Source organism: Asterias rubens, chromosome 22 (assembly GCF_902459465.1).
Source record: "Asterias rubens chromosome 22, eAstRub1.3, whole genome shotgun sequence".
Taxonomy (NCBI): domain Eukaryota; kingdom Metazoa; phylum Echinodermata; class Asteroidea; order Forcipulatida; family Asteriidae; genus Asterias; species Asterias rubens.
In genome coordinates this window covers 1,401,385-1,429,369 of record NC_047083.1, presented here as the reverse complement: position 1 = coordinate 1,429,369, position 27,985 = coordinate 1,401,385, and the positions used below count along the sequence as shown (strand labels likewise).

Sequence of the window (27,985 nt, the reverse complement as noted above, 5' to 3'; positions counted from 1 at the left end):
CAACACAAACAATGACTACCGAAAGAATGTTCGGGGTTCACATACCTGGAACGTCCCGATGCATGGTGGCTAGAGAGAAGCACTATTAAAGAAGACTGTCCGCCGTGAGCAGCAGGTCCAAGCATAGAGCGATAATGGGGGTAGCAGAGAGGAGCGTTGGACGGTATACCATCCTCGCAATCATCACCATCATGACGCTTGTAGGTACGGCGTCTACGGCGAAGGTAAGCTAGGTTATGGGAACTGCTACAAAATGATGGAATAATATTTTCATATCCTACCTGTCACTTAATCACTACATTTAAAACAAAAGGAATATCACTCTAAAAAATGTGAAGCTTTTTTATTTCAAGCCATGCGATGTCAGCAACGGAGGAATACGACCTGGTCTATTTTATTTTGTAACGGATGAAAACGTGGTGGCAGGGGACAGAAACATTTAAAATGGACTTGAGCCAAAGGTTCTTTTGAGCAAAATGTTTTCATTAACACCAAAAACGGATAACTTTCCGTATGGCGCCACCACTTTTTCACTCATTTTTAGAAAAAGTGATATCTCATTGAGGTAAATTAGATACTATATTATTTCATATCGAATGAAAAAGTGGTGGCGCCATACGGAAACTTTTCCCCAAAAACTAGCGCACTTTATTTGTCGAGCTCATGTGCATGCTCTTCACAATGCGCTACGGGATCGGGAAGCTAGTGACAACTGGTTATTATGGGGGGAAATCTCGGAATGGAAACGTGGGTTGGTATTCGAATAATTATTCTTTTGGGCCTATGTATTTATTTCCACCTAGCTTAACTGTATTCTTGGAACATGTGCATAAAGTTATTATTATTGCATGTATAACAATAATTTACTGTTAAAAAAAATAAACATTTAAACCTTGAACAAAGGAATGTCCACAGAGTGAGCAGGCGTAGAGCCAAAAACCGGAGTGAATCTAGCGTATTGGCATTAATTGTTTGGGGGCTATAGGGAAGGGGTTTGTTAAGACCAAAGTGAGGGACGCAACAAAATCTCGGGTGACTATTGACTTTTTAATTGACCATTAGCTATAGACGGTAGTGCAATGGTGTCATTTTCGGACGACTTCAGGTAATTAGCAGTAACTTTGAATAGTTCTGATTTGATTAATTACACATCGTCATTGATTGTGAAAGAATTTGTAAACGAATACAAGAATCTTAAATACAATCCTCTGTTTAATTGGTAACCAATGAAGCGATCTTAGAAGAGGCATGGCATTAGTAATATTACTACCTTAACTCTCCATGCACGTCGAACTAGACAGGTAAAACAAAAATCAAAGTTATAGGAAATAATTTCAGTCGGATACAGAGCATTTCAAGAACCAAAACGAAGTTAACTAAGCCTACGAAAGTGTAGTTTTGTTTGAAGTATTAATTATCTGGGTTTTTTTTTAACAGAGTATAGGAAATACTAAGCGATTGTTTTCCCCGAGCCATGACGTCACTTGGGATGTGGAATGGGGAGAGTGTGGTCGACAATGTGGACTCCATAGAGGTAGTTTAAAAGTTCTAAAAATCAAAATAATGTTAGTTCATCTGTTAAAAAAATAAACAAAACCTAAACAAAACAAACTTTAAAACAAATTTTCACTCCTCATAAAATTAACAATATTCCACAGAAACTGTTCAGAAACTGTCTATAGAGGGCGCTCGAAAACTTGATACACAAAAATAAACTACTTGCAGTTCATGTCAGATTATTCTCAAGCAGTTGATGGTAACCTGGGAGTCTCGCTCCCTTTCCTATCACTCTGTTTATTGTAATGTGTATCTACAACTCCTCTAAGCACCAGACTAAACCTGCGGGTAAATTTGATTTTTAATTTTCATGTTGGAAACATAAATTTTGTGATTGTTTTTGTGTGTTTTTAAGGGGAGGTAAAGGCACGGGCTGTTTGTGTGTCGGAGTTGAACAATCATGAGTTGGGGAAGGCAGCCTGTCATGGCGTTCAGAAACCAGTATTACCAGAAAAGAGACAGTGCAACGTTCGTGAGTGCGAGAGTAAGTTCTTCGTCGAATTGAATGTAAAGGCAGGTGGATGAGCAGAGGGCCTTTTTATTTTCTGTTTGTTATTTCTTTCGAAGGTGGGCCGCCAAGCATTTTAATTCAAATTGGCCAAAAACAAGGAAAAATTTCCGTATGGCGCCACCACTTTTTCATTCGAAATAAAATAATATAGTATCTAATTTACCTGATTGATATATCCCTTTTTGTAAAAATAATTGAAAAGGTGGTGGCGCCATATGGAAAGTTATCAAAAAATAATTCTTCAGTTTAAAGTCGCCACTTACTTTAGTTACACGTTCTTAAAAGAAAGATAAGTTAATCTTGAAAGTTGAAATACACCGAAAATTGTTGTCTTTTTGATAAAAATAGTTGAAAAAAGGATGTGGCCTCAATTCAAAAAAGGATGAGGGAGGGGATGGTTAACTTGTATTTTGTTTTATTTGGCCTAATGTATCTGACTTGAACTTGTTTCCCAAGGATTTGTATCTAAGCGAGTGTTTGAGAACTCAGTGGAAAATTCAACGGCGAAGGAAGCGTTTTCACCAAAGCATTGCGATCGAGTTATCCAGGCTGAGACCGGTGAAGTTACCTCTCCAAATTGGCCCAGGAAATCTATTCAATTCCTCCAGTGCCAACTGACGATCTTGCTTCCTCGGGACAAAAGGCCGAGGCTGACGTTCGGCTCTTTTACCCTTGAGGGTGGAATGGAGTGTACTGAAAATAACTATGTTGAGGTAGGTTGGGGGATTTGTTTGTTGGTTGTGTTTGTGTTTAATTTTGGTTTGCTTAGCAGCCATACAAAAATGTGGGGGGGGGGGGTTCCCAAAAGTGCAATTAAAACGAAACCATGCCATGAAATTAAAAGAAACTGATACTAACTAATTTAAAAATAAGGTAGGGGGGTCGTATCGCACCTGTCACATTGAAACTTCAAAATTCAAATAACTGAACACAATTGAATGATTTTTGAATCACAAATTTAGTAGGAGAATAACATGCTTAGTTGGGTTCTTCATTTATTTCAGATTTTTGACACTGGAACAAATCGTTCAGAGGCACTTTGTGGTGATCAACCAACTTTCACATGGACGGCCGATTCAAACGAGGTCAAGATCCGATTTAGTGCAGAGTCGGAAGAGGTCTTCAACCGCTTCCATGCCACCTACGTCACCATCCCAAAAGCACCCCAAACAGGTCACTTTAGCTTTTGTTCAGTTACGGGCTGGGTACTTTTTGTAGATCACAAAAACACATTGTCCACATATTAACATTAAGCTTACACCATTTAAAGATAATGAAGACAGATAGCTGTCCTTTCTTGCTGAGGTGCTGAAGTTTTTGAGAAATGAGTAAAACAACTTCACGAAAATTATTTTAGCAAGTACAATGGATTTACGTGACTCCTGGAAAATATATTGCTCTGTGATTTTCACTTTTTGTTCCCAAAAACTTGAAGGCTGATGAAGCTGAAACTTCTTCTACGGGTAAATTATGTTATTTCCCCCTTGGGGGTTGAACAAAAAATTGAAGAGAGTGGGATTCGAATCAACGACCTCCGGATTAACGTTTTCGCGCTCTACCAACTGAGCTATCTAGCCCTATGTTGGCGGTGTCCCTATTTCATCAATACCTTTGTTCGGGGGTGCCAAATAATATTACATACATCAAAAACCTCGACTTATTTTACTCTGCAAACTCTGCTCAGTATTTTATTTAAGGTATAACAAAAATTTAACAACTTTTTTGCTTTTTAGATTGTTCGTCTGTATTTACCGGTCGAATGGGTCGATACTTCTCCAGCGAGTTCCCCTCAAGCAACAACGCCCAGTCGTCGGAATGTGAGGTTCTGTTTCACACCAGCCCGAGTAACAGGGTCAGCTTATCCTTCCTGTTTTTCACAGTTCCATGCGAGGAATATGTAACTGTAAGTTTCTCCTAAGACAAAGGCTTGGTTACTATCGGGGTACGGGAAGGGGGGGGGGGTTCCTACTACCGGTAGTCGTGTTCTTCTCTGGAAGTCTGATGCTCTTATCCTAGAGGTCATCCTAACGTGACCAGTCCTAGGAACCGCGTCGGCTTATCCTTCCTGTTTATCACAGTGCCGTGCGAGGAATATGTAACTGTATATATCTCCTAAGACAAAGTAGAAGAGTGTTGGAAGGGGGGGGGGGGGTCCTACTAGTCATGTTCTTCTTTGGAAGCCTGATGCCCTTATCCTAGAGGTCATCCTAACATGACCTTGACATCTTTTACTGAGGCTGACACTGGTCCAAGTGGTCCATTTCTCTCCAACACTATGCTTGACAGGTGGGCGCAACTCTACTAGACAGTTGTGTTTACTGCCATAGTGAGCCATCTAATTGTGCCCTTTTCTGGATGCCAGATGCCCCGATGCCCTCAACGTGACCTTGAAATCATCCATCAAATTAAATTGAAAACTGGAGGATGGGAATGTTTGTCTTCTCCAAAAACAAATTATGTGAAATTATTATTTCCTCTGACATCAGTTTTATGGTATTTTTTGGTCATCCCTCCAAAATCATATTTTTCTTCTTGACGCACAAGTTTAAGTGTTGTAAATGTATCTCGCTAAAAGTTCCTGGATGAAGACGCAAAACCTTCGCTGCTGATATGCATCATTTTGCGCAGAACTTATCTCTTGTGAGAAACACAGGATGCAACAATAGAACAGTATTTTTTTAAACAATAAAAACATGTGATACAATGTTTCAGTACGGACATGACAATTTGTTGAAAAATAGAACATTGCGCTCTTTGTGGCAACTTTAATCTTACTTTCACCTTTGACCTTTGTTATGATTAGCTGAAGAATACGCTCACAGATGATTCGAAGAGTTTCTGCGGTGCTTACGAACATTTCTCTTGGACGTCTTCTGGGAACGAGGCCGTCTTGATTTATGAGAAATCAAGGAGCGATGAGGAGTTTGTGATTGACTTTGAGTATGAACCACTCGAAGTTGAAACTCATGGATTCACAGAAATCATAAGTATGTTTAATTGGCCAAGTTTTTATTATTATTTTTTTACCCTAACACTGATATGTGTGTGAGCACTGTATGCTCAGTACTTTTCCAAGTTCTGTGAACAAAATCACAGCTAGTTAACCCACGACATTTACCAATCAAGAGCAGGTTCCAATTTCATAGAGCTGCTAAGCACAAAAATTTGCTTAGCATGAAATTTTTGCCTTGATAAAAACAAGATTACCAACCAAATTTCCACATGATTTTTCAGGATAAGCAAACATCAGCTGAATACCAGTAACAAGCAATATCCAACAAATGGAAATTTGGTTGGTCATCCTGTTTTCATCAAGGAAGAAATTTCATGCTAAGCAAATTTTTGTGCTTAGCAGCTCTACGAAATTGGGCAAAGATGTCTAAACCAACTAGTCCACCGATGTGGCTTGGCTTCCAAATACCCGCTGGCAGTTAAGCTTTTCAACTGTGAGTAAAGCCCGCATCATACTTCCTGCGAATGCTCTGTTTTCACTGCGAATAAGTTGAGCACATCTCAACTGTTATGAAAATAACGTTGCGGTACCCGCTGCCAAAGCATAGGAACTGCCTCTAGCTACCGGGCAACCTTGATAGTCTAGTTGGTAAGACACTGCTCTAGAATTGCAAGGGTCGTGGGTTCGAATCCCACCCGAGTAACACGCCTGTGATATTTTTTCACAGGACTTGGTAAAGTACTGAGTATACAGTGCTAACACACGTTGGTGTATGGGTAAAAACCGAAATGAATATGTAATGAAAATGTTCATTGAGAATTTGTGACATAAAGAAAAAACACTTTGGATTCCCAGGGGGTAGGCTTATGAACTAGGCTTTAGGATGATTAGTCTCCCAAATTATGAGTATTATATGATTTTTGACCTATTCTAAGCAAGAACTCCAACAGTGTTCTAGCCTTCGAACAGGCTCTCAAGACCAACCTTTTCCCCTAGTCTTAGCTCTGGCCAACAGCGTCTTTGTTCTCTCTTGTTTTTCTTCTTTCTTCAGCGCCTTGTATCCTTTGACAATCCTTTGGCGCTTTATAAGTACAGTTTTTATGATTATTTTATTATCTCTGTGATTATTTGCGTTATTTCAGACTGTACTCGTACCATCACTGGGGTGACACGGGGTACCATCACCTCCCCCGGTTACCCAGAGGCTTACCCTGATGATGCCGACTGCCACACCCTCATAGTGGGCGAGCCCGGCCAGGTTGTCACAATCTCATTTCTGGATTTTATGCTGGAGCCTTCAAATGATGTCAATGGCGAGCCAATGGAATCCTGCCAATTTGATCATGTGATGGTAGGTTCTGCACAATCATTTGATTAATGTTCATAAATGCATCACTGTTCCATGAAATTGAAAGACCTTTCATAATCAGGGATGTGATTTCTCCATTTTTAAACAAAATTCCCTTTTGTTTTGCCATCCAAAAAAGAAATATCCGTCTTTGTTTATCCCCCCCCCAAAAAAAAAATCAGCCTATCACATCCCTGCATAATGCTGAAACCAACTTTCGACCTACACCCCCACCCTTTAAAACTTTAAACACCTCAAGCCATCACAATCCAACTGCATGTTTTGTTTGAGAACTGCAGTAGTAAACTGATCATGCTTTACATGGGATCGCGCATACCACCATAATCAGAGTCCAACAGTTTGGGTGTTGAGTTACTGAATGGTGTTGGACCGAGGACTGCACTAGTAAACTGAACCCAAAACCTTATGACTAGACCCTCAGAACTTGAGTTCAATGGACTTTACCACCTCGCCACGACACACCACAACAAGGGTAAACTATTTTACAAATCCCATCCCCCTTTCCTCCCCTTCCCCACCCCTTCCCTTTCCCCCAGCTCTTTCCCTAATAAAAGTACATCATCGCAATCATTTTTGGTACTTAAATTATCACTTTCAGATTGTTGATATAACGACGGATAAGACAAATCTTTATTGCGGTTTGCATCAGCCATTCTCCTGGACCTCGGATTCTAACCAGGTGCTTATTCTCCTAAACACTGACGACTCGGAGTCGTACACGGGTTACCATGCTGAGTTCCTGATATACGATGAACCAGTACCAGGTAGGTGTCGCTTTCGAGACCTCGAGCACAAATAAATATTGTTCCCGGCGCACATCAACCATAACTGGGAATTTTTCAAACGAAATAAAAAAACTATACCTGATTCTGGAGTGTCTTCGCCTAGCGATCAAGTCAGCTAAAATCAAGCTCTGGTGTTTTGGATCAGAAGAGTTAGTGTGGGTTTGAGTCCCAATCTTGACACTTGTGTCCTCAAGCAAGACACTTAACCATTCCTGCTTTGGTGCTTCGGATTGGTCAGAATGCCATAGGTCCTGAGTGTTGTGTAATGTCCATTTAAGAACCCAGTTGAACTTATCACTAAGAGAAGGGGTTTTCCCCAATGCTTCCAACAACGGCTGCTGAGTGATCTGCAGCATCTTATTAAAGGTAGTGGACACTATTGGTAATTACTCAAAATAATTATTAGCATAAAACCTTGCTTGGTAACGAGTAATGGAGAAAGAAGTAATTTTCCACGAATTTGATTTTGAGACCTCAAGTTTAGAATTTGAGGTCTCGAAATCAAGCATCTGAACACACAGGTTGGTTATTTTATGTATATGTTGAAATACACCAAGTAAGAAGACTGGTCTTTGACAATTACCAATAGTGTCCACTGTCTTTAACAGTACGAGGTGTTGCTTCATGTGTCTCACAATTCAAAAACTTTTCAAAACAACTGTCTGGAAATAAATAATGATAATCAGGTTGAGACGCCTATAGATAAGGACCTATATTAAAAAATATTATGACTTTTTATTACAAAAATGTTTATTATTCTCACTGTAGAATACTTTGCCTTTTTGTTTCCCTTTAAATTGTTTCAGATTGTGTGGATATTACAGTGACTAACGACACATCAACCCAAGTTAGCTCCCTCCTTCATCCCAACTCGTATCCTAGCAGCAAAGAATGCTCTATGAATATTCATCAGAAGCCTGACTTGTTTTTCATATTTGACCTTCTGACCTTTGACCTGGAGGAATCAGACAACTGTGAGAAGGACGCCCTTCAGGTATTAAAACAATTGCTTTTCCTATAAACCCAAATCTTAACCTCACAGGTGCAGCTTAAAAAAAGTTATTTTTTTTTAAACTTATCTTGAGGGCTGCCATACGTTATCTTGATTCATAGAGTGTAAGCCAACCAAGACAGTTAAACCATACAGACAATAATACACCTGTTATTCATTTAAGTGATGTGCCTGCACTGCATCATTGGAAAGAAAAAAAATCTGAAGAGGGGAATTTCTTTTTCATTTTCTAGCTGATGGATTTAACGACCAAGAGGACGGATCGATTCTGCGGACAACTATCATCATTTTCCTGGACATCGGATAGCAATGAGGTACAACTCTCCTTCAGCAGTGATGAGATGATCCAAAGAACTGGTTTTCAGATATCCAGCCGGACCATGGAGCTACCGCAAAAGAATTCACCAGAAAGAGGTACTTACAGTTGGTGTATTTTCCAACATAAGCATAAAATAACAAACCTGTGGAAATTTGGACTCAATTGGTCGTCGAAGTTGCGAGAGAATAATGAAAGAAAAACACCCTTGTCACACAAGATGGGTGATTTCAGATGCTTGAATTCGAGACCTCAGCTAAGGTCTCAAATTCAATTCAAAATTGAAGTGAGCAATTACCTCTGTTTTTCTCCTCCCACATCTAAAAACTGAAACTTTGTTCTTTTCATTTTGCGCTATATAAATACTGTTTTACTATTATATTATTGTCTTCTTCTAATGGGGTTCTTGGCTAGTATAGTGATTAAGTTTTTTTTTTTTTTAGAATCCTTAGATTCACAACCGGAAGTAATAAATGAAATGAAATCAACACTTTTGTGAATGGATTTACTGCTTTCCAGATTGCAGACAGCGTCTCACCAAGTCCAGAGATTTTATCCGGCTCCCCGTTTCCCCCGGTATCCCACCTCTTGGTAGAGCAGATTGTTTCCTTCTCATTAGCGTCCAGCCGACCGATCGAATCATTCTAAAAGTTGACACTTTCGCCATTGAGCCACCACCTACAGGCCAGGAGGCTGACTCTGTTCAGGTAGGTTACCTTTTTTCTTTAAAGGCACTGGACACGAAAGAGATTTTAAGATCTTAAGAGATTTGCAAGGGGTTCCCAAGAAGTTCCAAAGCATTGGACATTATTGGTAACTACTCAAAACAAGTATTAACTTAAAAACTTACTTGGTTACAAGCAATGGAGAGCTGTTTATAGTATAAAATATTGTGAGAAACGGCTCCCTCTGAAGTAGCGTAGTTTTTGAGAAAGTAGTAATTTCTCACTAAAATATTTGAATTGAATTCGAGACCTCAGCTGAGGTCTCGAACTCAAGGCATCTGAAACCACAAGAACAATCTCCTCCCACACAGGTACACATGTACTCCTGGATGAAGTGAAGCAATTATAGTCAAGTGTCTTGACTGGGATTTGAACCCACACTGGTTTTAACCACAGTCCGATGTTCTAGACTGCTCAGCCACACAACATTTAAAACGTCTTCACCCAACTAAAAGATTTGTCCAAAACGTCTTAATTTATTAGATACAAGATATTTCGTTACAACAAGCTCATGAGGAAAGATTAGAAGGAGAACTGCCGTCATTTACTTGGACCAGCTCAAGGAATGAGCTGCTTATTCTAGCGACACAGCACAGCAGCGATATAGCCTCAGTCCGCCTCCATGGGACCTACCATACTACTCCAAGACCACTGCAGGGTAAGAACCAGGCTAGTTTATAGTTTAAGCCCAGTGCATGCTTCTTAAAAAGAGCGAATGAGCAGAAAATTTGTGTGAATCATTTTCTTGCCTTGTTGGCATCAGAATTGTTTAGTTTTATTTTATATGAGAGATCCCCTAAAAAAACATCACATTGAGTAATTACCAACAACGTGTTAGCTAGCGAGCCGTGCACGTCGTGTTAGCACGGCCAGTTGGGCTGAAAACACGGGCAAAAATTTGATGCACGGCTTGGATGAAGCCGTGCTGTCTAATAATTTCAGTGAAAATTACTGAACTTCTTTTATTATTTTTTTGTTGTTGAACAGTTTAAACAGCAGTGAGTAAAATTAAATTTGGTTTTACCAGATTTCCTTCTTCTTTGTGATAAAAAAATGAAAACGACGCAACCATAAAACAATCACTCAAAGTTGCCTCAAAAACGCTGACCACATTGCGACCACACAAAACACAACGCACAAACCACACACAACTCGACGGCGGCAAACATGACGATCTTTTTTCCTTCTAGAAATTCAAGGGCACATCGTTTGTTCGTTGTAGAGTTTATTTGAAACATCAAGACTTTTTTTTATTTCAATGTTTGCATCTCTTGGGTGTTAATGCAGTTGACGAAACGATGTTTATTTTCCGCTCGAAAGGTTCAAAAACTGGTTCATGTTTCTTTTCAAATCTCAAGTCGGTTTTGCTGTAGGGGGGTATAGACCTCCCAAATTTATTTTTAAATGCATGGTACGTTTTTTTTGGCCCAGTGGAACTACTTAAATGGCACTGTCTTTCGTAACTGTTTGTTCTTTATTCTCCGCAGACTGTTTACAAATTGCCTTTGACCCAGTTTCAACAATTAAACAACCTACATGTATAAGACTTAAACCTTATGAAACCTAAACACATACTAAGGAAAATATTAATTACCATGATCAGTCAGTTTAAATTGAGCAAAACAATTATGGTACATGTAAATCACTCTTGGCATTTTGATTGGTTGCAAATACTTGTGTGAATCATTATTTTACATTTATTAATTGATTTGTTTAAATTATACAAAAGTTATTATCAGCTTCTTGACCTTAGGCCTATAGTTCTGAAATCAAATGGACAAGAATGGATAGAAAATTAACATTAGTAAATGATGACTCTTAATTTCTTCAATACCTCTTTATTTTTTTTTAGTCTTTAAGCAAAAATTTGTATCAAGAGTAACACATGGCAAAAAATATTTTGTTGACAGCAAACTTGTACTGCATTATTTGATCGCTTTTAAATCATTTCAGGCTAAATGGGTCCAAGCGCAGCTCCATGGTCCAAGTAACTGCTTTGAACTGGCCTATTGACCCAGACACATTTTATAGAGTTTAATAATGTATAGTGGACGTCGATCACCTTTACAATATCTGTGCTTTAAAGCCTCTCAAAATAGTTTACTTGTAACAGAAATAGGTACCAGAAATGCCTCCAGGGCCCTTAAAGAGGGGTGGGGGGGGGTGAGACAGACTTGGCGCTCGTGTTGTGTGCTATGCACTCAATGTTTCTATTTTTTGTAGTGATTTTAGGTTGCACTCCCACTTTTTCAGTTTGCACTCCCACTTTCCAAATTCCTGGCTAAGACACTGATTACCAATAGTGTACAATGCCTTTAAATACTGTATAGATCATTCAACAGTCAACCCATAACTTGCTCCGTATACAACCAAACAGTACGTGCAATACATAAGAGATGACATGTTCACCCACATCGTCAACGCATAACCAAACGCTCGACCGAAATGGTCTCCTACAGTCAGGTACCCGATGTAAAATATCGCCCTGGCAGTTACAAACATGCAGATGAGTATTGGTATGATCTTGAGGTGACTGGGATCCAGATGGGTGCTCAGGACGAGCGTGACGGCAACGTGGACTGACGTCTGCTCCAGGGTATTCTGGAGGGCTCGTTGGTTTAAACGAACTAACTCCTCAGCGTGTTTTGAGGTCGTTTGAACGCCCGCTGTGTCCATGTTGGTATAACGAATATTGCCAACGAGCTATTAAGAATGAACAAACAAAATTAGCATTTAGATCATTGTTTCTAAAGGTTTTTACGAAGTAGTTAAGTACTTTATTAATTCTATAATATAAAAAATGTAAATATGTATTTTAATTCAGTCTTTGGACTGCGACAAACAGATGTTTTTTACAATAAACCAGTTATAATAATAATAATAACAATAATAATAATAATAATTGTTATGCCACCGTAAAATGTATTAAATTCTTTATAAGTCATAAAACTTTTTTTTTTTTTTTACAATTTGTAAATCATTCTTAGAGATATTAAACAGCAGCTAGCGCTGAAAACAAACAATGTTCATGTTGTGTGTGATCAACCAAACATGAAACAACAAACCTGTGAAAACCTTGGCTCAATCCGTTTTGTGAGTCAGGAGAAAATAGTCCAAAACCAGGCACATTTAGCAAGCAAACACGTATTTTTTTAAGTATTTATTCACTTTTCTTAAATATGTTACAGATTAAACATTTGAATAAAACTTACTTGAACACCAACCACAGTTGGTAAGAGAGAAAGCACCAGCCATCTGAGAGTGAAGGCTAGTCGATTGGTCAAGGTTGGGTCAAAGGTCACATCAAAGAGGTCATATTGCCACAAGATGTAGGTCATAGCGACCAAGAAAATACCGGCGATGAAAACACGACGAACCACCTCCGCTTGGAGATCAGCCTTGTCTTTGGACGTCATTGTGACCTATAAAAAAAAAAAAGAGTCTGCTTTTAATTATTTTAAAGGGAAGTGTCTTTTGGGTTCTTGAACCATGCAACTTTGTTTTAATCCTATATACATGAAGAGGCATAACAAGTGAAAATTACGTGTTCAAAGGTTGGTCGCATTTTTGAGATATAGGTGAACTCCAGAGCGAATATTTCCATGCAGGAAGAATAGACCCTATAGGAATACATGTACATTAAAGGCAGTGGACACTATTGGTAATTACTCAAAATAGTTACTAGCATAAATCCTTACTTTGTAACGAGTAATTGGGAGAGGTTGATGGTATAAAACATTGTGAGAAACGGCTCCCTCTGAAGTGACGTAGTTTTCAAAAGAGAGAAGTAATTTTCCGGGAATTTGATTTCGAGACCTCTGATTTAGAATTTGAGGTCTCGAAATCAAGCATCTGAAAGCACACAACGTTGTGTGACAAGATGTTTTTCTTTCATCATTATCTCGCAACTTCGACGACCAATTGAGCTCAGGTTTGTTATTGTATGCATACATGTATGTTAGATACACCAAGTGAGAAGACTGGTCTTTGACAATTACCAATAGTGTCCAGGGTCTTCAAGGAGAGTTTTCTGCTAGACACAGGTTTACGAAACTGGGCCCTGGGAAAGGACTCTGGTTTAATCAAGAATCAGAGTGGTAAAAAAAAACTTTCACACTCACAGTATAAACAGTGGCTGTGCTAAAGTGCGGGCCACTCCATAAAAACTGAACACTTTTGCTAACAAACTTTATACAAATTAGACCATGGTTTTTTAAGACTAACTACCTTTTTAAGGTACTCCTTCCAAACAAACTGCTTTCATAGACTGCCCTTCAAACCACACACCAAACTGACCGAGTCTTAGAGCTGGGTCATGGTATACAACAGGGTCTTTGTATGTGATCCTGTAGTGATATAACAGTACAGTGGATAAAGTACACTATTTATTTTCTATGGAGCCAAGTATTTGAGCAAACACGAAGCTGGGTGTTCGGCCAACCATGGTTCTGGGTATGTGGAGCTGGAGGTCAAAAGGGCATTTCGGTTACAAAGTTCACTGAAGCAGTATGCTGAAGTTGTGGTTTTTAAAACTTAATCCTTTACTCTTTTTTTGATGGGGGGGGGGTCTTTTTTCTAAGACTATATTTTATTTCTGATAAATATGTTTTATTCGTGGACATTAATAGTTTGTTTAAATGTGGTGGAATTGAAGCGTTGGCAATCTTTGTGATCAAGTTTGTGTGAATGTTAAGTTGGAGTTTGAAACTATAAAACCAAGTTATACAATTCAGAATTGTATGAAAACAAACAAATAAAAACGTCCCCACTGGCCTTAGGGGACTGGGCTCAAGGGGGAACTGGGTTCGATGGGGCGATGGGGAACTGGGCTCGATGGGGAACTGGGCTCGATGGGGAACTGGGCTCAAGGGGGAACTGAATGGGCTCAATGGGGAACATGGGCTCAATGGGGAACTGGGCTCAAGGGGGAGCTGGGCTCAATGGGGAACTGGGCTCGAGGGGGAGCTGGGCTCAATGGGGAACTGGGCTCGATGGGGAACTGGGCTTGATGGGGAACTTAGCTCAAGGGGGAGCTGGGCTCGATGGGGAATTGGGCTCAATTGGGAACTGGGCTCAATGGGGAACTTGGCTCAAGGGGGAACTTGGCTCAAGGGGGAACTTGGCTCAAGGGGGAACTGAATGGGCTCAAGGGGGAACTGGGCTCAATGGGGAACTGGGCTCAAGGGGGAGCTGGGCTCAATGGGGAACTGGGCTCGAGGGGGAGCTGGGCTCAATGGGGAACTGGGCTGAAAAGGAACTGGGTCCCCCAAAAATGTTATCAAACAAATTTATCATTTCTTTTTTCTTCCGCAGCCTGCAGCCGAACTATCCTTGAAGATGAAGGGGTTGTTCAATGGCCGGATGACTTCTCGTCTGATTCCACCGACTGTGAGCTTACCTTCCATACGCATCCATTGAAACGTGTCATCCTAACATTCGACAAACTTCAGGCCCCAGGAATTGACTGCTCAGACTTCAAAATCGAGGTAAGTGTGTCCGAGCGAGGCTATTTGCAGAACATCCCCGGCTCATTTTAAACAAACAAACTAACAATTTATTTGCTTAGTGAGATAGCAGAGGACCAGTCATTAACAATAACCATGGTATTTTTGTTGGTAACCAATCTGCTTGGCAATATTTTTTTCTTTTTTTTCTTTTTCTTCAAATTATTAAGCTGAGGGGGGGGAGGGGGCAATAATATTTTATTTATTTGCTGTTAATTTATTATTTAATATTATTTGGGGGGGGGGGGCAGGGGGTGGGTGGAAGGTGGAAATCTCACTCCCAGCGTTCTCTTGATGAAGTCCAATGTATCACCAAGTATATCAGATCAAAAAATAGTAAATCTAATGATTTTGTTTTTTATGTGCAGATTTTTGACGTTGAGCCGAGTCGCACCCTGAGCTACTGCGAGACTCAGTTTGAGCCATTTTCTATCATCTCAACGTCCAATGAGATACGGCTTCAGTTCAAATGGACCAATAGTAGGCCTCTGTCCATTTTGAGACGACAAGTACTTGATAACGTGGTTGTCATGGTGAGACACTTTGTGATGGAACGACCCCTACAAGCTGGTGAGTTATAAACAGAAATGCACCATTTATTGTAAAAAGGGTCCCTTTTTCCAATTCTGAAAACTAGGGTCATGCAATCTTTATTTTTTATTATAAAACTATTTTTTAAAAGGTATTTAATGTGGTCGCTAGCGACCCATCTTTGCATGAACAAGTTAAAAGAGAACACTAATGACTTAAAATACTGTTTTCTTTTTTAGTTGAGCATGTTGAGCACCGGTTGCTAGTGACACGTCGTTGCTTGCAAGAGCTAAGATAAAACACTAGTGGCTTATTAAATACTGTTTTCTTTTTTAGTTGAACACCGAGCACTAGCGACCGGTCGGCGCATGAAAGAGTTACATGTAAGAGAGAACACTATATTTCTAGTGGCTTATTAAATACTGTGGTTTGTTTTTTTGAGCACCGAGCACTTGCGACCGGTCGGCGCATGAACGAGTTAAGAGAGAACACTAGTGACTTGTATCCTTTGGCAATTTGGTGCTTTATAAATACTGTTATTATTATTATTATTATTATTATTATTATTTATAAAAAAAACGTTTTCTTTTTCAGTTGAGCATGTCGCAGAGTACCACAGGGTTTATCGACAGCTTGAGGGTGAGTTCTCGTCTCTAGATCACGGCCGAGCAGTTTGGATGCTCGGGAACTGCTCAGTCCTCATCGAAGTTCCGTCTGACATGCAGGTCTTGATACACCTCCAGGATTTCTTGATTGGAGGGCAGCATAAAGTGTTCGACGACAAGACATCGAAAAAATGCAATCCGGAGTTTGTGCTGGTAAGGAGAAGATTCAAATGTTGGTTTTTCTTTTTGTTTTTTTTTTGGTTTTTCTTTGTTATTCAGTCATAATTTGTTTTTCTTTCTTCCTTATATAAACTTGCCATGCCTTATATAAGCTTTGCAAGTACAACTACAATAATGTGAGATAAGCCTAGTTACTGGATTAATGGGGTGCCCTAATTCGACCAGCATAAATGCGTGACGCAGCTCACTTGATGTTACATGGTCATTCTTTCATCATGTAGTGTTTCAGCTCCTTTTTTAAAGGTCGTTTGGGTTCATGGGGTTACTTCTCCCAAGCAGTGATCATAAAAAACTTACTTGGTAAAATGGGCACTAGAGAGCTAATGATTTTGTAAAAGATTGTCAGAAACAACATGCTTTGCAGAATTTTATTTTTATGAGAATTGCTTCAGACATGAAGGTTTTTTCTTAGGCAAGCACACAATCTTTGCAGCAAGGGTTTTTTTTTTCTTAAATTTTTTTTCCTGCAATTTTGTTGCCAATTGATTCAAAATGTTCTGCAAAATGTTATTTAATTTTCTTCTATTTTAATTGTCTGCTTCTGTTTTAAGCCCGGTTCATACTTCCTGCGAATGCGATGCGAATTTGACGTTACAACCTTTCGCTATATTCGTAAGTGAGTTGAGCAGAGTTGAACTGCTGCGAATTATTCGTTGCAAATTTGTGGCGTCAACATTCGCTTTGCATTCGCATTCGCAGGAAGTGTGAACCAGGCTTTATTCGATGTTCATTTTCTCTTTTAATAAGATCGAGGATGTTAGCAACGGCCGTGAGAATATCTACTGCGGAAACTTCAAGTCTTTCTCGTGGCTGTCGGATACCAACGCTGTCCTGGTTACCTTCTTCACAAACCCAGTCGTTGTGTACCACGGGTTTAGGGCCAAATACGAGGCTGTTCAGAGAGTGGACGGTAAGTCATCCATTGAAAAAATTGTGACTTTGTTTTTGAAAAGTCGGCAGGTTTCAATCAAAGTTGAAACCAACTATTCTTTAAGGTGTTACCGCAAGCAAACCTTTTAATTCAAATTCTGCAAATCCGTTTTTTTTTTTTTCAAGGTCCAACTGATCATTTTTCTGAAGACACCGGTAGATTTACCTCAACAAATTTCCCTGATCAGTACCCTTCTAACTTGGAGCACAGCTGGGTAATCCACAGTACTCCAGACCACATCGTGTCGTTGGTTTTTGATTCGTTCCAGCTGGAGGACTCTGATGACTGTAGCAAGGACTTTGTCAAGGTATGTTGGGTGTCATGGCCGAGCACGGAACTCAAGCTTTGCTATTTCTGTTCAGCAGAACGTGGGTTGAATCCCGGCTGTTTTTTTTTTCTTTAGGAAAAATAAGTTTGTTTTTTTTATTAAAAAAAATAAGGATTAAGAAAAAAAGGGGATTTTCTGGGTTTTTTTTTTAAATCTTTTTCTTTTCCAAAAAAAACAATACTTTTTAATGATCTCGGAATTTTTTTTCTTTTTTTCTCCAGCTTTAAAATGTGTCAGGTTGCCATTTAAAGGCCCCCTCCTCCCTTTTTGTTCGAAATGCAGGATTTTTTTAGTTGACCTTCTAAAAATAATTCTAAAAATAATTCTTTGCTTCTTCATTTAACAGATCGAAGACATGTCAAGTGGATTCAGCTCAGTCCTCTGTGGGACTCATGGTCTCTTTGCTTGGACTTCGTCTGGCAATGAGGTCATCGTTACCATAGAAACAGATGATGACATCCCAGCATCCGGGATTTCGGTGGAGCACACGTGGGTGGATGTTTCCGAAGGTAAATGGAGACTACCTTTGCGGGTGCATTATCAGTTTTAAAAGAAGTTATATTTAGCTTAGCAGGAATAAATTGGGAGGAATAAACAGTAAGCAAAGGCATTTTAATTGCATAGCCAATTTTTGTATTTGCTCATTTTGTGATGATGTTCTTTAATATCCATGGGGGGCATGGTTGGCTTGTGCGTAATGCGCTCGCCTCTCACCAAGGTGACCCCGGTTCGATTCCCGGCCTGGGCCATATGTGAGTTGAGTTGTGCGTTGGTTCTCTGCTGTGCCACAAGGGTTTTCCAGAACATCCGTCAGGAAAAATCAAACACTTTTGATCTTGGCTGTGCCCCGTGGTCATAATGGGTTGATGTGGCTGGCTGCCAAAGCACCCTTGCATGCCTGCTTCTCGAACATGTTGTAGCCGCATCCTTCGCAATTCAGCTCTTAGCTGCGAGTAAGGATGCTTAGCCTCCCAAATTATTATTATAACTATTATTATTACAATAGACCAATGCATGTCCCAATGCGCATGATCTGTAGGCTTCCACGTTTCATCAACGATGGCGGCCAGTGCAAGCGGTCCGTTAATTATGACTGACAATTTCAAACATTTTGCGGCAGGTTGTTTTCTGCTCCTGAGGGGTGAGTCAGGGACCATCAAGTCTTCAGAATTCTTGGAGGAGCATGAACATTGGGAGGGGTCGTGTCAACTCGTCATCCACACCTCTCCAGACAAACGTCTAAGCATTTTGGTGGAGGGGATGGTCATTGAGAATGACTGCGGGAATGCCGGTTTGACTGTGAGTATGATGTTGGTCGGTGTATAGTGTAGTCACTTTAAGTCGCGACTGCCACTTTAAGACTTGCGCCCACCCTATTCAGTTGTTGTTATGTGTTGGAGAAGTTCAGGTGTCACAATCCAGTTAGTTCCAGATTGGAGCATTGAAGTTTTGAAAAAAAAATGTTTAGAACCCGTTCTTCTGCATAATGTCTGTGTGGGATAGGACATAACAGTCTGTTTCCGTTTGATCAATAAAAATTGTATGTATTTATATATTTGTTTTGCTTGCTTCCTGTCTAGGTCGTCGACATTGCAACCTTGCGCAGAAAGGTCATCTGCGAGGTCAACAATAATTTTGTTTTCACGACCGACTCAAACGAGGTCGCGATCGGTTACATCAACTACCAGACGACACCTCCAGACTTTACCATCAGTTGGCATTCCCTACATCGTGACGTTGTACCTGGTACGTTAATCTCCGAAAAGTAGACCATCGTATATAGCTGGGTTTTATTCATACAAGAAAAATATTAACGTGCAAATAATCCCTGACATACTGTAAACCAGTTTAAACAATTTTCACAAGTTTTTCATTTTATGTTTGAATGGTTGATCTTCCCTTGGTTTTTCTTTTCCTGGGGCCAATTTCATAGAGCTGCTTAAGCAAAATATTTGCTTAAGCACGAAAATAGCTCCCTTATTTTACACATGTTACTGGCCAAAATTTCCTGCCATAAACATTGCTTATGACTAGTATTAAGCTATTGTTTACTTAGCATTACAATTGAGTGGAGTCTTGGCCGGTAATCCGATTTTACTAAGCAATGAATTTTTTGCTTAAGCAACAATTGCTCTATGAAATAGGGCCCTGTTGTTTTCTGTTTTGCTATCCATCGCAAAGGAACTTTAGCAATGATATGCGCTATACAAATGCGGTTTATTATTATTATCTATTATCACACAAAATATAAACACTGTCTCCTACTATTTTGTGAGCTCTACCAATGCTGTGTTACCTTTAAAGAAAAGGTTGTTGATCTTTTACCCTAGTTGTCTCTGAACTTTTCGAAATTTCAGCAGAGTGAACCAACATCGTCCATGTGCCAGCTCTGGCCATTTCTTTGACCGAAGCATTTGCATGTTCTACGAGAAGTTCCATAGTTAGACAGATATGAGTAAAGACAAAAGTGTTTTATCACTTGTTAATATCTTTAACTTTTCAAATTTCAGCGGAGTGTACCAACATCGCCCTTGTGCCAACCCTTGCCATATCTCTGACGGAGCGTTTGCGTGTTCTACGATTAGTCCTATATATAGTTAGACAGATATGTGTTGTTAACTTGTAGAGTGTCACGGCCGAGTGGTTAAGAGCATCGAATTCAAGTTCTGGTGCTAATTCACCGGAGTGTGGGTTCGAATCCCGGTCGTGACACTTGTGTCCTTGAGCAAGATACTTTACTATAATTGTTTCTCTTCACCCAGGGGTATAAATGGGTACCTGCGAGGGTAGAGGTTGATATTGTGAATGACAAGCTTTCGGAGCGCCACGGCAGCTCGGGGCTGTATACTCCCTAATGGGAGCTGAGAAAGATTAAAGGGATGTTTATTGGCCCAATGACCAGGGGACTAATGTAAAGCGCATTGATACGGTTTATTGTGAAATGCGCTAGTTAAGAATTTGTTGTTATTATTATTATTATTAACTTTTCAAATTTCAGCGGAGTGTACCAACATCTTCCATGTGCCAGCCCTTGCCATATCTCTGACGGACGGCTTACCCACATTACCCGTCCTACCGGCAGACAGTGGCTGTCAGATCCTCTTCACTCTCCCACCAGTACAGACTGTACTTCTTGTCATTCATGAGCTCTCGATACCCGATGCCGACTGTGAGAAACATTATTTTGAGGTATATTATAAATTTATTTATGTTTATTTCATAAAACAACATTCAAACGATTGTACAGTTTGGCAACCAGTAGATTGAATTGCACTGGTACAAATACATGAAATTACTTTTAAAAGTAGCTTAAACTGGATACAAAATTATGCAATCAAAGGTACTTGTTTTTGATTGAAAACCATCATTCAAAATCCATTCATAGCAAGCAGGGTGTTGGGCAGGTACATTTCATCAAGTAAATGTTGGAGATTAATTCAGATATTTCTGGATTGTTTAAGACTAGCGATTATGCGCACAGTGAAGGCGCTAGGGGGCAGCAGACATTACCATTATTATGGCGTGTCATGGCCAAGTGGTTTGGTTCATCGGCCCAAGCTGTGGTATTGTTAGCAGCAGATAGTGGGTTCGTATCCTGGTGATGACACTTGTGCCTTTGAGCAAGGCACTTAACCATGATTGCTTCAGAAAAAAGTTGAGAAGGTACTGCACTCTGCTCTGAAAGCCAGGCTCTTAGTGGACGATTCCCATGCCTACATCCTTACAAAGTAAAGGGAATAACCCTGTCTCCTAATTTCAACAAATCAAAATGGAAACTTAGTTCTGAAGGTCAGTTTTCTATGGCATTATTTTTAAATAAACAAAATATTAAGTTGACGGTAAATCAAAGAATCTGGTTTTAAAAAAAAATGCTTTAATTGTGGTGTTTTTCAAAAAAAAAAATCTCCTCTTCTCTTTCCACATTCTACAGATTGAAGATTTGGCCACCCTGCGCTACGATCGTTACTGTGAGGTAAATCGTACTTTCTCGTGGAAAGCCGACAGCAACGAAGTCATTGTGAAATTCTCAAAGACTTCTTCGACGATCCGTATTGTCTTGGACTTTAACAGTATCAGATACCCCAAAACATCAGGTGAGATGAAATTTGTTTGCTTTCATTGAAATACCTGCAGGGGTAGCAGAAAACTTTGACACAATTTGAAGGCACTGGACACTATAGGTAATTGACCCCAAAATATCGTAGCATAGAAACTTACTTGGTAACAGGCAATTGGAAGCTGTTGATAGTATAAAACATTGTGATAAACGGCTCCCTCTGAAGTAACATAGTTTTCGAGAAATAAGTAACTTTCCACTAAAATGATTGAATTTGATTTCGAGACCTCAGGCATAGACTTTGAGGTTCTGAAATCAAGCATCTGAAAGCACACAACTTTGTGTGACGAGGGTTATTTTTTTTTCCATTATTATCTTGCAACTTGTAGAAGACCAATTATGTTCAAGTTTTCACAGGTTTGTTTTGTGCATATGTTGAGATACACCAAGTGAGAAGACTGATCTTTGATAACTAGGTGTCCAGTGTCTTTAAAAAATAAATAAAATTGTATCAGGTTACCAACCATTATACCACATTGTATGTAATGTTTTAACTGGTTCCCTGGTTCAGATTGCAGTAAGGTCCTGACCGCTGTCGAAGGTGACATCCAGTCTGTCGGCTTCCCTTCGGACTACCCACTAGACATGGAGTGTCAGACGCTGATACACGCCCAGCCAGACGCCAGGGTTCAGATTGTCTTCAGTGAGTTTGAGTTGGAGGAACCAACTGAGGCGGGAAGCTGTTCAACCGACTACCTCAAGGTTTGACAGTCTCCCTTTAAGATTTTAGCATCAACTGAAATACTTTCAAATATTTTCTTTTTGTCCACTTCTTAAAATTGTTTTTTTATTTTTTTTATCTTCAAATATACATTTTTGACTATTCTTGATTTGATTCTCTACCTTACAGCTGAGTGATTTGACGACAGGTGAGAATCTGACCCTGTGTGGCCAACTTGGTCCGTTCATATGGTCCTCCATCGGGAGTGAAGTCCTTCTGGAGTTCGTCTCCGATGAATCAAACACGTTCCCAGGATACGCTGCGTATTACACCGTGTTGCCATGGATACCCGACGCTCCAGGTTTGTTTAGGAGCGGACGTTGACAAATAATAGTACTGGGTTCTTCTATAGCCCTCTATCACAGCCCTATGGCAGAACTGCCTCTCCTTGAATCTGCAGAAAGTTCCCCGAATATAAACCAATATTTCCATGTGCTGATGAACAAGTTTGAAAATCTCTCTGATTATGGAAACATGTTCCCTTAATTATGTTGAATGAAATGCTAAGCAACAAAAATGCTAAATGTAAAATAAACATGCTAAGCAGAATTAGGTTACCAGCGAAAATGTTATAGTTAAGGTTGTTACGACTGGTACCTACTCATACTGTACTTAGCATCACTGTGATAGTCAGTTTCTTTGTTCTCTGTCATCAAGGTTGTAACGTAACGCTGACATCAGAGACTGGAATCATCCAATCACCGAACAACGCCTCCAGTATCGTATTATATGACAACGCCCTCAATTGCTATCAATGGATCGTGGTCGAACCGTCTCAGTACGTGATTCTTTCGTTCAGTGTACTCAAGCTCGAATCCGATCCACAATGCTCAAAGGATTTCATTGAGGTAAGACGATGATTAGAGCAACTGTAGAAACGTTAAATGCAGTTCAAGAATTGACTCCGCCGTAGTGCAGATAATTACGATCCTATAAGCTAAAGTAGTAGTCCCAGCCAATTTTTTTAGGGTCGTGGGGGACAGACCGCTGCAGGCCCCCACGACAAACATGTGTATTTTTGTTGTTATTGGAGTTTGAGTTTAATGATACAAACTTGTTGTCATTCCAAAAACATTGAAATTGCAACCTTACTCCCCTGACCTGACGAAATCTTTATTTTCTATCCAGATTCGTGACGTGATCACCCAAGATGTGTCTGTCTTTTGCGGCAACAAGAATCCTTTCACTTGGATCTCGGAGGGAAATGAAGTCATCGTGAAATTCCAAACTGATGACGAGAATCGTTTCCAAGGTTACAGGGCAACATTTAGAGCTCTAGAGAAAGAGATATTTTCCTGTAAGTATTTTGAGGGAAAAAAAACAATCATGAGGGTCATAGGGGGATCAGGTCGGCTCAGTATTTACTACCCTGCCTTTTCTTTCCCTGCATTTTACCTCAATGGACCCGGTTCGAAACCCATCTTACACCGGAGCTTTGCGTGTTGATTGGGGTTTTCAGTTCTTACCTGAGGGTGTGGGTTTTCCCCTTTGGGGTTTCCTTCAACGTCTAAAACTGAACATTTTTTTCTTGTTTTCTTTTCACCCTGCTACTGGTGGGCTGTTGGATTTGTAATGCAACAAAGAGTCCCTAAAAGCAACACTCGGGGAATTTCATAGACTTCATCTCCAATGCCAAATTTCATTGCGATGCGTAACCAGAAAATATTCCTTTTAAGAATTTCCTGCTTTTTTAGCAGAAATGAGCAGGATACCAGTCACAAATTGTACATGTAACATAGCAGTTTGGCTGGTAACCTTTTTCTTGTAAGCACAACAATTTTTATGCAGCTCTATGAAATTGATTGATTGCAATAGGCGTCATCGGCCGCCATATTTGGTGAATTGTGCACGCCTGAAGAGCTACACATGTACCATTGGCTCTTTTCCCTTGTTAATACATCAAAGATTGCAGTCGATGACGTGTATTGCAACCAATCTATTCGGCTCTGGCCAAGGAGATTCGCCCATTTTCAGGATTTGTCACTTTTACGATCGGATTCTTGGGGTAAAAATAATCAGGCCTCAATCTGTTTCTTATCTTAGCGTGTGACTCGACGCTGACGTCACCAGATGGGAGCATCTCATCCCCCGGCTTCCCGTCACGGTACGACAACGACGTCCACTGCATTACTAAGATCATCGTCGAAGACCACGCCCTGATCAAGTTTGTCTTCTGGACGTTTGAAGTTGAAGAGTGGCCGGATTGTTCCTATGATTACTTAGAAGTAGGTTAAAGGGTATGGGTACTTTTTGTAGGTGACACGAAACACAAATGTCCACAGACTTACATTAAACTTACACGGTTCAAAGAAAAACTTACTTGCTGAGATGCTGTATTTTTTTTTTATAAATAGGTAAAAAAAATTCACTAAAATAATTTTAGAAATGTTGTTAAGCTTAGCTACTTTTTGTGATCAAGCAGCAGTATGAAATTGGACACCAGGAAGTGGCAACGAAGGGATCACCCAAAGTCACACATCTCAATGTCTTTCCAGCTCATTTCCAGCTGTCCCCGGGATCCCAGGAACCCGCACCATGACAAGCTATGGCGATCGTGCTTTTTCATTCATAGCTCCTTTGGAACAAGATACCCACCCACGTTCAAGCAGCTCCTTCATTGGACACCTTTAAAACATTACTTAATTAAGTTATAGCGCTTAGAAAATATTGTAATTAGCGCTGTAGAAATGTTGCAATTATTATTATTATTTTGTTATACTTTTCTAGCTGAGGACGCAGGGTCTCGGTGCCCCACAAACATTCTGTGGGAGCAAGTCGCCATTTTCCTGGCTGTCCGCTGGTAATATCGCCATAGTAACCTTCCATAGCGATCACATCATAACGAGCGGAGGTTTCAAGGCGGACTACGAAACGATATCGAAACTGGATCAGCTCAAAGGTCAGTGTTTTGAAACCATATTCTAAAGATTGCTTGATGATGTTTATAAAAAAATATATATTGCAGATCTTGTGTCTTTTTTAATTATTTTTTTATTTTATTTTTGTACAATTGATAATGTAAAACCTCTGATTATTCAATATTTGATTAAGTTATTATATGCTACTTAAACAATTTTCTCAGTATTTTATCTTATGTATCAATTTTATTGTATGTAAATGGTTTTATCAAATATTATTTTCAATAAATCATTTTGATTCAATATAGGTTACTGTAAAGTTGGCTCCTGAAATGTTTATCTTAATCGTTTCCAAAATTGTTATTTTGACAGCTTGTGATGAGAGTCTGTTTGCACGAAATGGTTCCCTGTCTTCTCCCCACTTCCCTAAGCCGTACCCAGGCAATAAGGACTGTCGAATAACCATCACGGCGGAGCCAGACTATGTTGTCCAGATATACTTCACTGAGTTTGAAGTGGAATTCCATGAGGAATGCAAATACGACTATGTATTGGTGAGTACTGACCATGTGACGCATGACATCACAAAAAAGACTGCGACTGATTTCACGAAACAGCGATTTCACGTAAAAGCACTCGCCTCTCACCAAGGTGACCCTGGTTCGATTCCCGGTCGGGGCCATATTTGAGTTGAGTTGTGCGTTGGTTCTCTGCTGTGCCACAAGGGTTTGTGCCTTGCATGCCTGCTTCTCACGTTGTAGCCGCGTCCTTTTGCAATTCAGCTCTAGCTGTAAGGACGATTAGCCCCCTAAATTATTGTTATTATTATTATTATTATATGGGTTCCTTTTTAAAGTATACCCACTTTTACTCTTCAGATCAAGAACTTACCAGACGGAGTGCAGGACAAATATTGCGGAACCTTAAACCCATTCACCTGGGTGTCAGAAGGCAACGAGGTTGTAGTGGAGTTCCACAGCGATGCTAGTACAATGATGAAAGGATTCTCAGCCCATTACGTCACGTTCCCAGCACCCATTCTACCCGAAGATACAATCAACCAACCAGCTAAAGGTACGCCACTCAAGTTTAACTTCACAATTATTATAACCAATTAATAAAACACAAGGGCAACTGACTAGGTATGTTTTTAATGATTTCGTGGTGGAATAAAGAAAAATTACTAATTTTAAAATAGTTAACCCGCAGGTTTAAGTCACCTTCTAGTATTTTTCTTTGTTGAGCCAAAGTTTATTAAGAAACATTTAGAACCCAACTGCAAGTTCCAAACTAACACTTTGCCAGTTTCAAGACGAATGTATATTCCGACCTTCTACTTTCTCAAGTCTTCTCTGTAGCTTTTCTTTTGTTGTAGCCTTGCAAATTATTTGACTATGTTTTGTTTTTCCTTCGCAGTTTCCAAGTGTAACTCAGAGATGTCAGCACAAGAGGGCGTCCTAACCTCCCCGAATTTCCCGTACAAATACGACAACGATCAGATGTGCCGTACGGAAATTGAGACGGAGGTCGGCACACGTATAAATGTGACTTTCCACTTCATGGATATTGAGGAACATCGTGGGTGCCAATGGGATCATGTAGAGGTGAGTGGAGGGGAACTTTGGGTTTGACTGGGTAAGGGGTACAAATGTGGCTAAGGACTGAGGGTGCAAATGGGATCATGAAGTGGTGAGTGATGGGAAATGTTGGGTTTTACTGGGTAAGAGGTACACGTGTGGGTAAGAGCTTAGGGTGCCAATGGGGTCATGAAGTGGTGAGTGAAGGGAAATGTTAGGTTTGACTGGGTAAGAGGTACATGTGTGGGTAAGAGCAATTAACAGAACGTTCTCCTTTCTTGTCCCTTTCTCAGATATTAGACGTTAATTCTGGGCGGAAGTCGGAGCCATTTTGCGGAAGTCTCTTCGGTCAAGTCAAATCCTGGCAGTCGGACTCCAACCACATCGTCGTCATCTTCGTTAGTGATGACATCGTGACTCGAATCGGATTCTACGCAACTTATACAGTGAAGTAAATGACTTAAGAAACTTAAAGGAACGTTACAGAATTGTTAAGAAACCAAAATCATGAAGATCACATATTTACATCAAACTTACCACGTCTAATGATGATGATAGTAGAAAACATCCCTTCAAATATTTCTGTCTGAATTCAATGAGAAATAAATAATCTAATTTCGCATTTTGAGTTTATCGCTCAGTGAGCGTTTTATTCATTCTTGTTTTGGCATCGAAGCAATGCAAAATTTGTAATTGGTTTTTCACTATTCTCTCGTGACCCAGATGGCCGATTGATCTCAAACTTCTAAAGGTTTGTCAGTTTATGTGTATGGTGAACTACATAAAGCGCTTACACTGCCAGCAACTGTTTTGTCAGCAAAAACCAATTCTGTAATGTTCCTTTAAAGAAAGATTAACCTTAACTGATCATAGACTGTGAAACAGTTTCTTGTCGTAATTTAACTCTACATAGTACTCATTCCACTAAGTTATTTTCTTGTGATAAGAATCTTCAAGATTCATTTATTTATCTTTATATTGTTCCTGCAATAAAAATATAAATGAAATTGAAAGTTCATGGTGTGTACAGATTGTTTAATTCTTCATAACTACAAAAGGATTACCACTTAAAGACAGTGGACACTATTGGAAGTTTTCAAAGACTAGCCTTCACAGTTGGTGTTTGTCAACATATGCATAAAATAACAAACCTGTGAAAAATTTGAGCTCAATCGGTCATTGAAGTTGCGTGATATAATAATGAAAGAACAATAACCCTTGTCACACGAAATTGTGTGCGTTTAGACGGTTGATTTCGAGACCTCAAATTCTAAACTTGTGGTCTCAAAATCAAATTTGTGGAAAATTACTTCTTTCTCGAAAACTATGAGCCGTTTCTTACAAT

General features: G+C 39.8%; 2 protein-coding genes across 4 annotated transcripts; one reads left to right on the top strand and one right to left on the bottom strand.

Annotated features, from left to right (window-relative positions):
* The first annotated feature begins 51 nt into the window (after window positions 1-51).
* LOC117305107 (cubilin-like) lies at window positions 52-27,178 on the top strand. The gene is made up of 33 exons (XM_033789854.1): window positions 52-224; window positions 1,438-1,534; window positions 1,913-2,041; window positions 2,525-2,781; window positions 3,073-3,241; window positions 3,802-3,971; window positions 4,872-5,055; window positions 6,164-6,372; window positions 6,989-7,154; window positions 7,982-8,169; window positions 8,421-8,601; window positions 9,023-9,210; window positions 9,712-9,886; window positions 14,542-14,714; window positions 15,101-15,302; window positions 15,858-16,081; window positions 16,856-17,018; window positions 17,165-17,346; window positions 17,714-17,876; window positions 18,488-18,666; window positions 18,948-19,113; window positions 20,366-20,556; window positions 21,299-21,461; window positions 21,996-22,186; window positions 22,335-22,506; window positions 22,863-23,053; window positions 23,334-23,502; window positions 24,249-24,430; window positions 24,933-25,104; window positions 25,436-25,617; window positions 25,942-26,137; window positions 26,480-26,667; window positions 26,934-27,178. Exons 1-33 carry the CDS (start codon window positions 135-137, stop codon window positions 27,093-27,095), a joined length of 5,814 nt encoding a protein of 1,937 aa, XP_033645745.1. The 5' UTR covers window positions 52-134; the 3' UTR covers window positions 27,096-27,178.
* On the bottom strand, window positions 9,919-13,675 carry LOC117305106 (transmembrane protein 79-like). 3 transcript variants are annotated; one of them, XM_033789851.1, is made up of 4 exons: window positions 13,456-13,675; window positions 12,441-12,650; window positions 11,526-11,931; window positions 9,919-10,052 (listed from the first exon to the last, which is right to left on the bottom strand). In XM_033789851.1, the coding sequence occupies exons 2-3, from the start codon at window positions 12,642-12,644 to the stop codon at window positions 11,560-11,562; spliced, it is 576 nt and encodes a 191-aa protein (XP_033645742.1). In that variant the 5' UTR covers window positions 12,645-12,650; window positions 13,456-13,675; the 3' UTR covers window positions 9,919-10,052; window positions 11,526-11,559. The 3 variants fall into 3 exon arrangements, with proteins under 3 accessions (XP_033645742.1, XP_033645743.1, XP_033645741.1); XM_033789852.1 differs by lacking the exon at window positions 9,919-10,052 and having other exon boundaries at window positions 11,479-11,931; window positions 12,441-12,670; XM_033789850.1 differs by lacking the exon at window positions 9,919-10,052 and having other exon boundaries at window positions 11,479-11,931.
* Window positions 27,179-27,985: the final 807 nt, after the last annotated feature.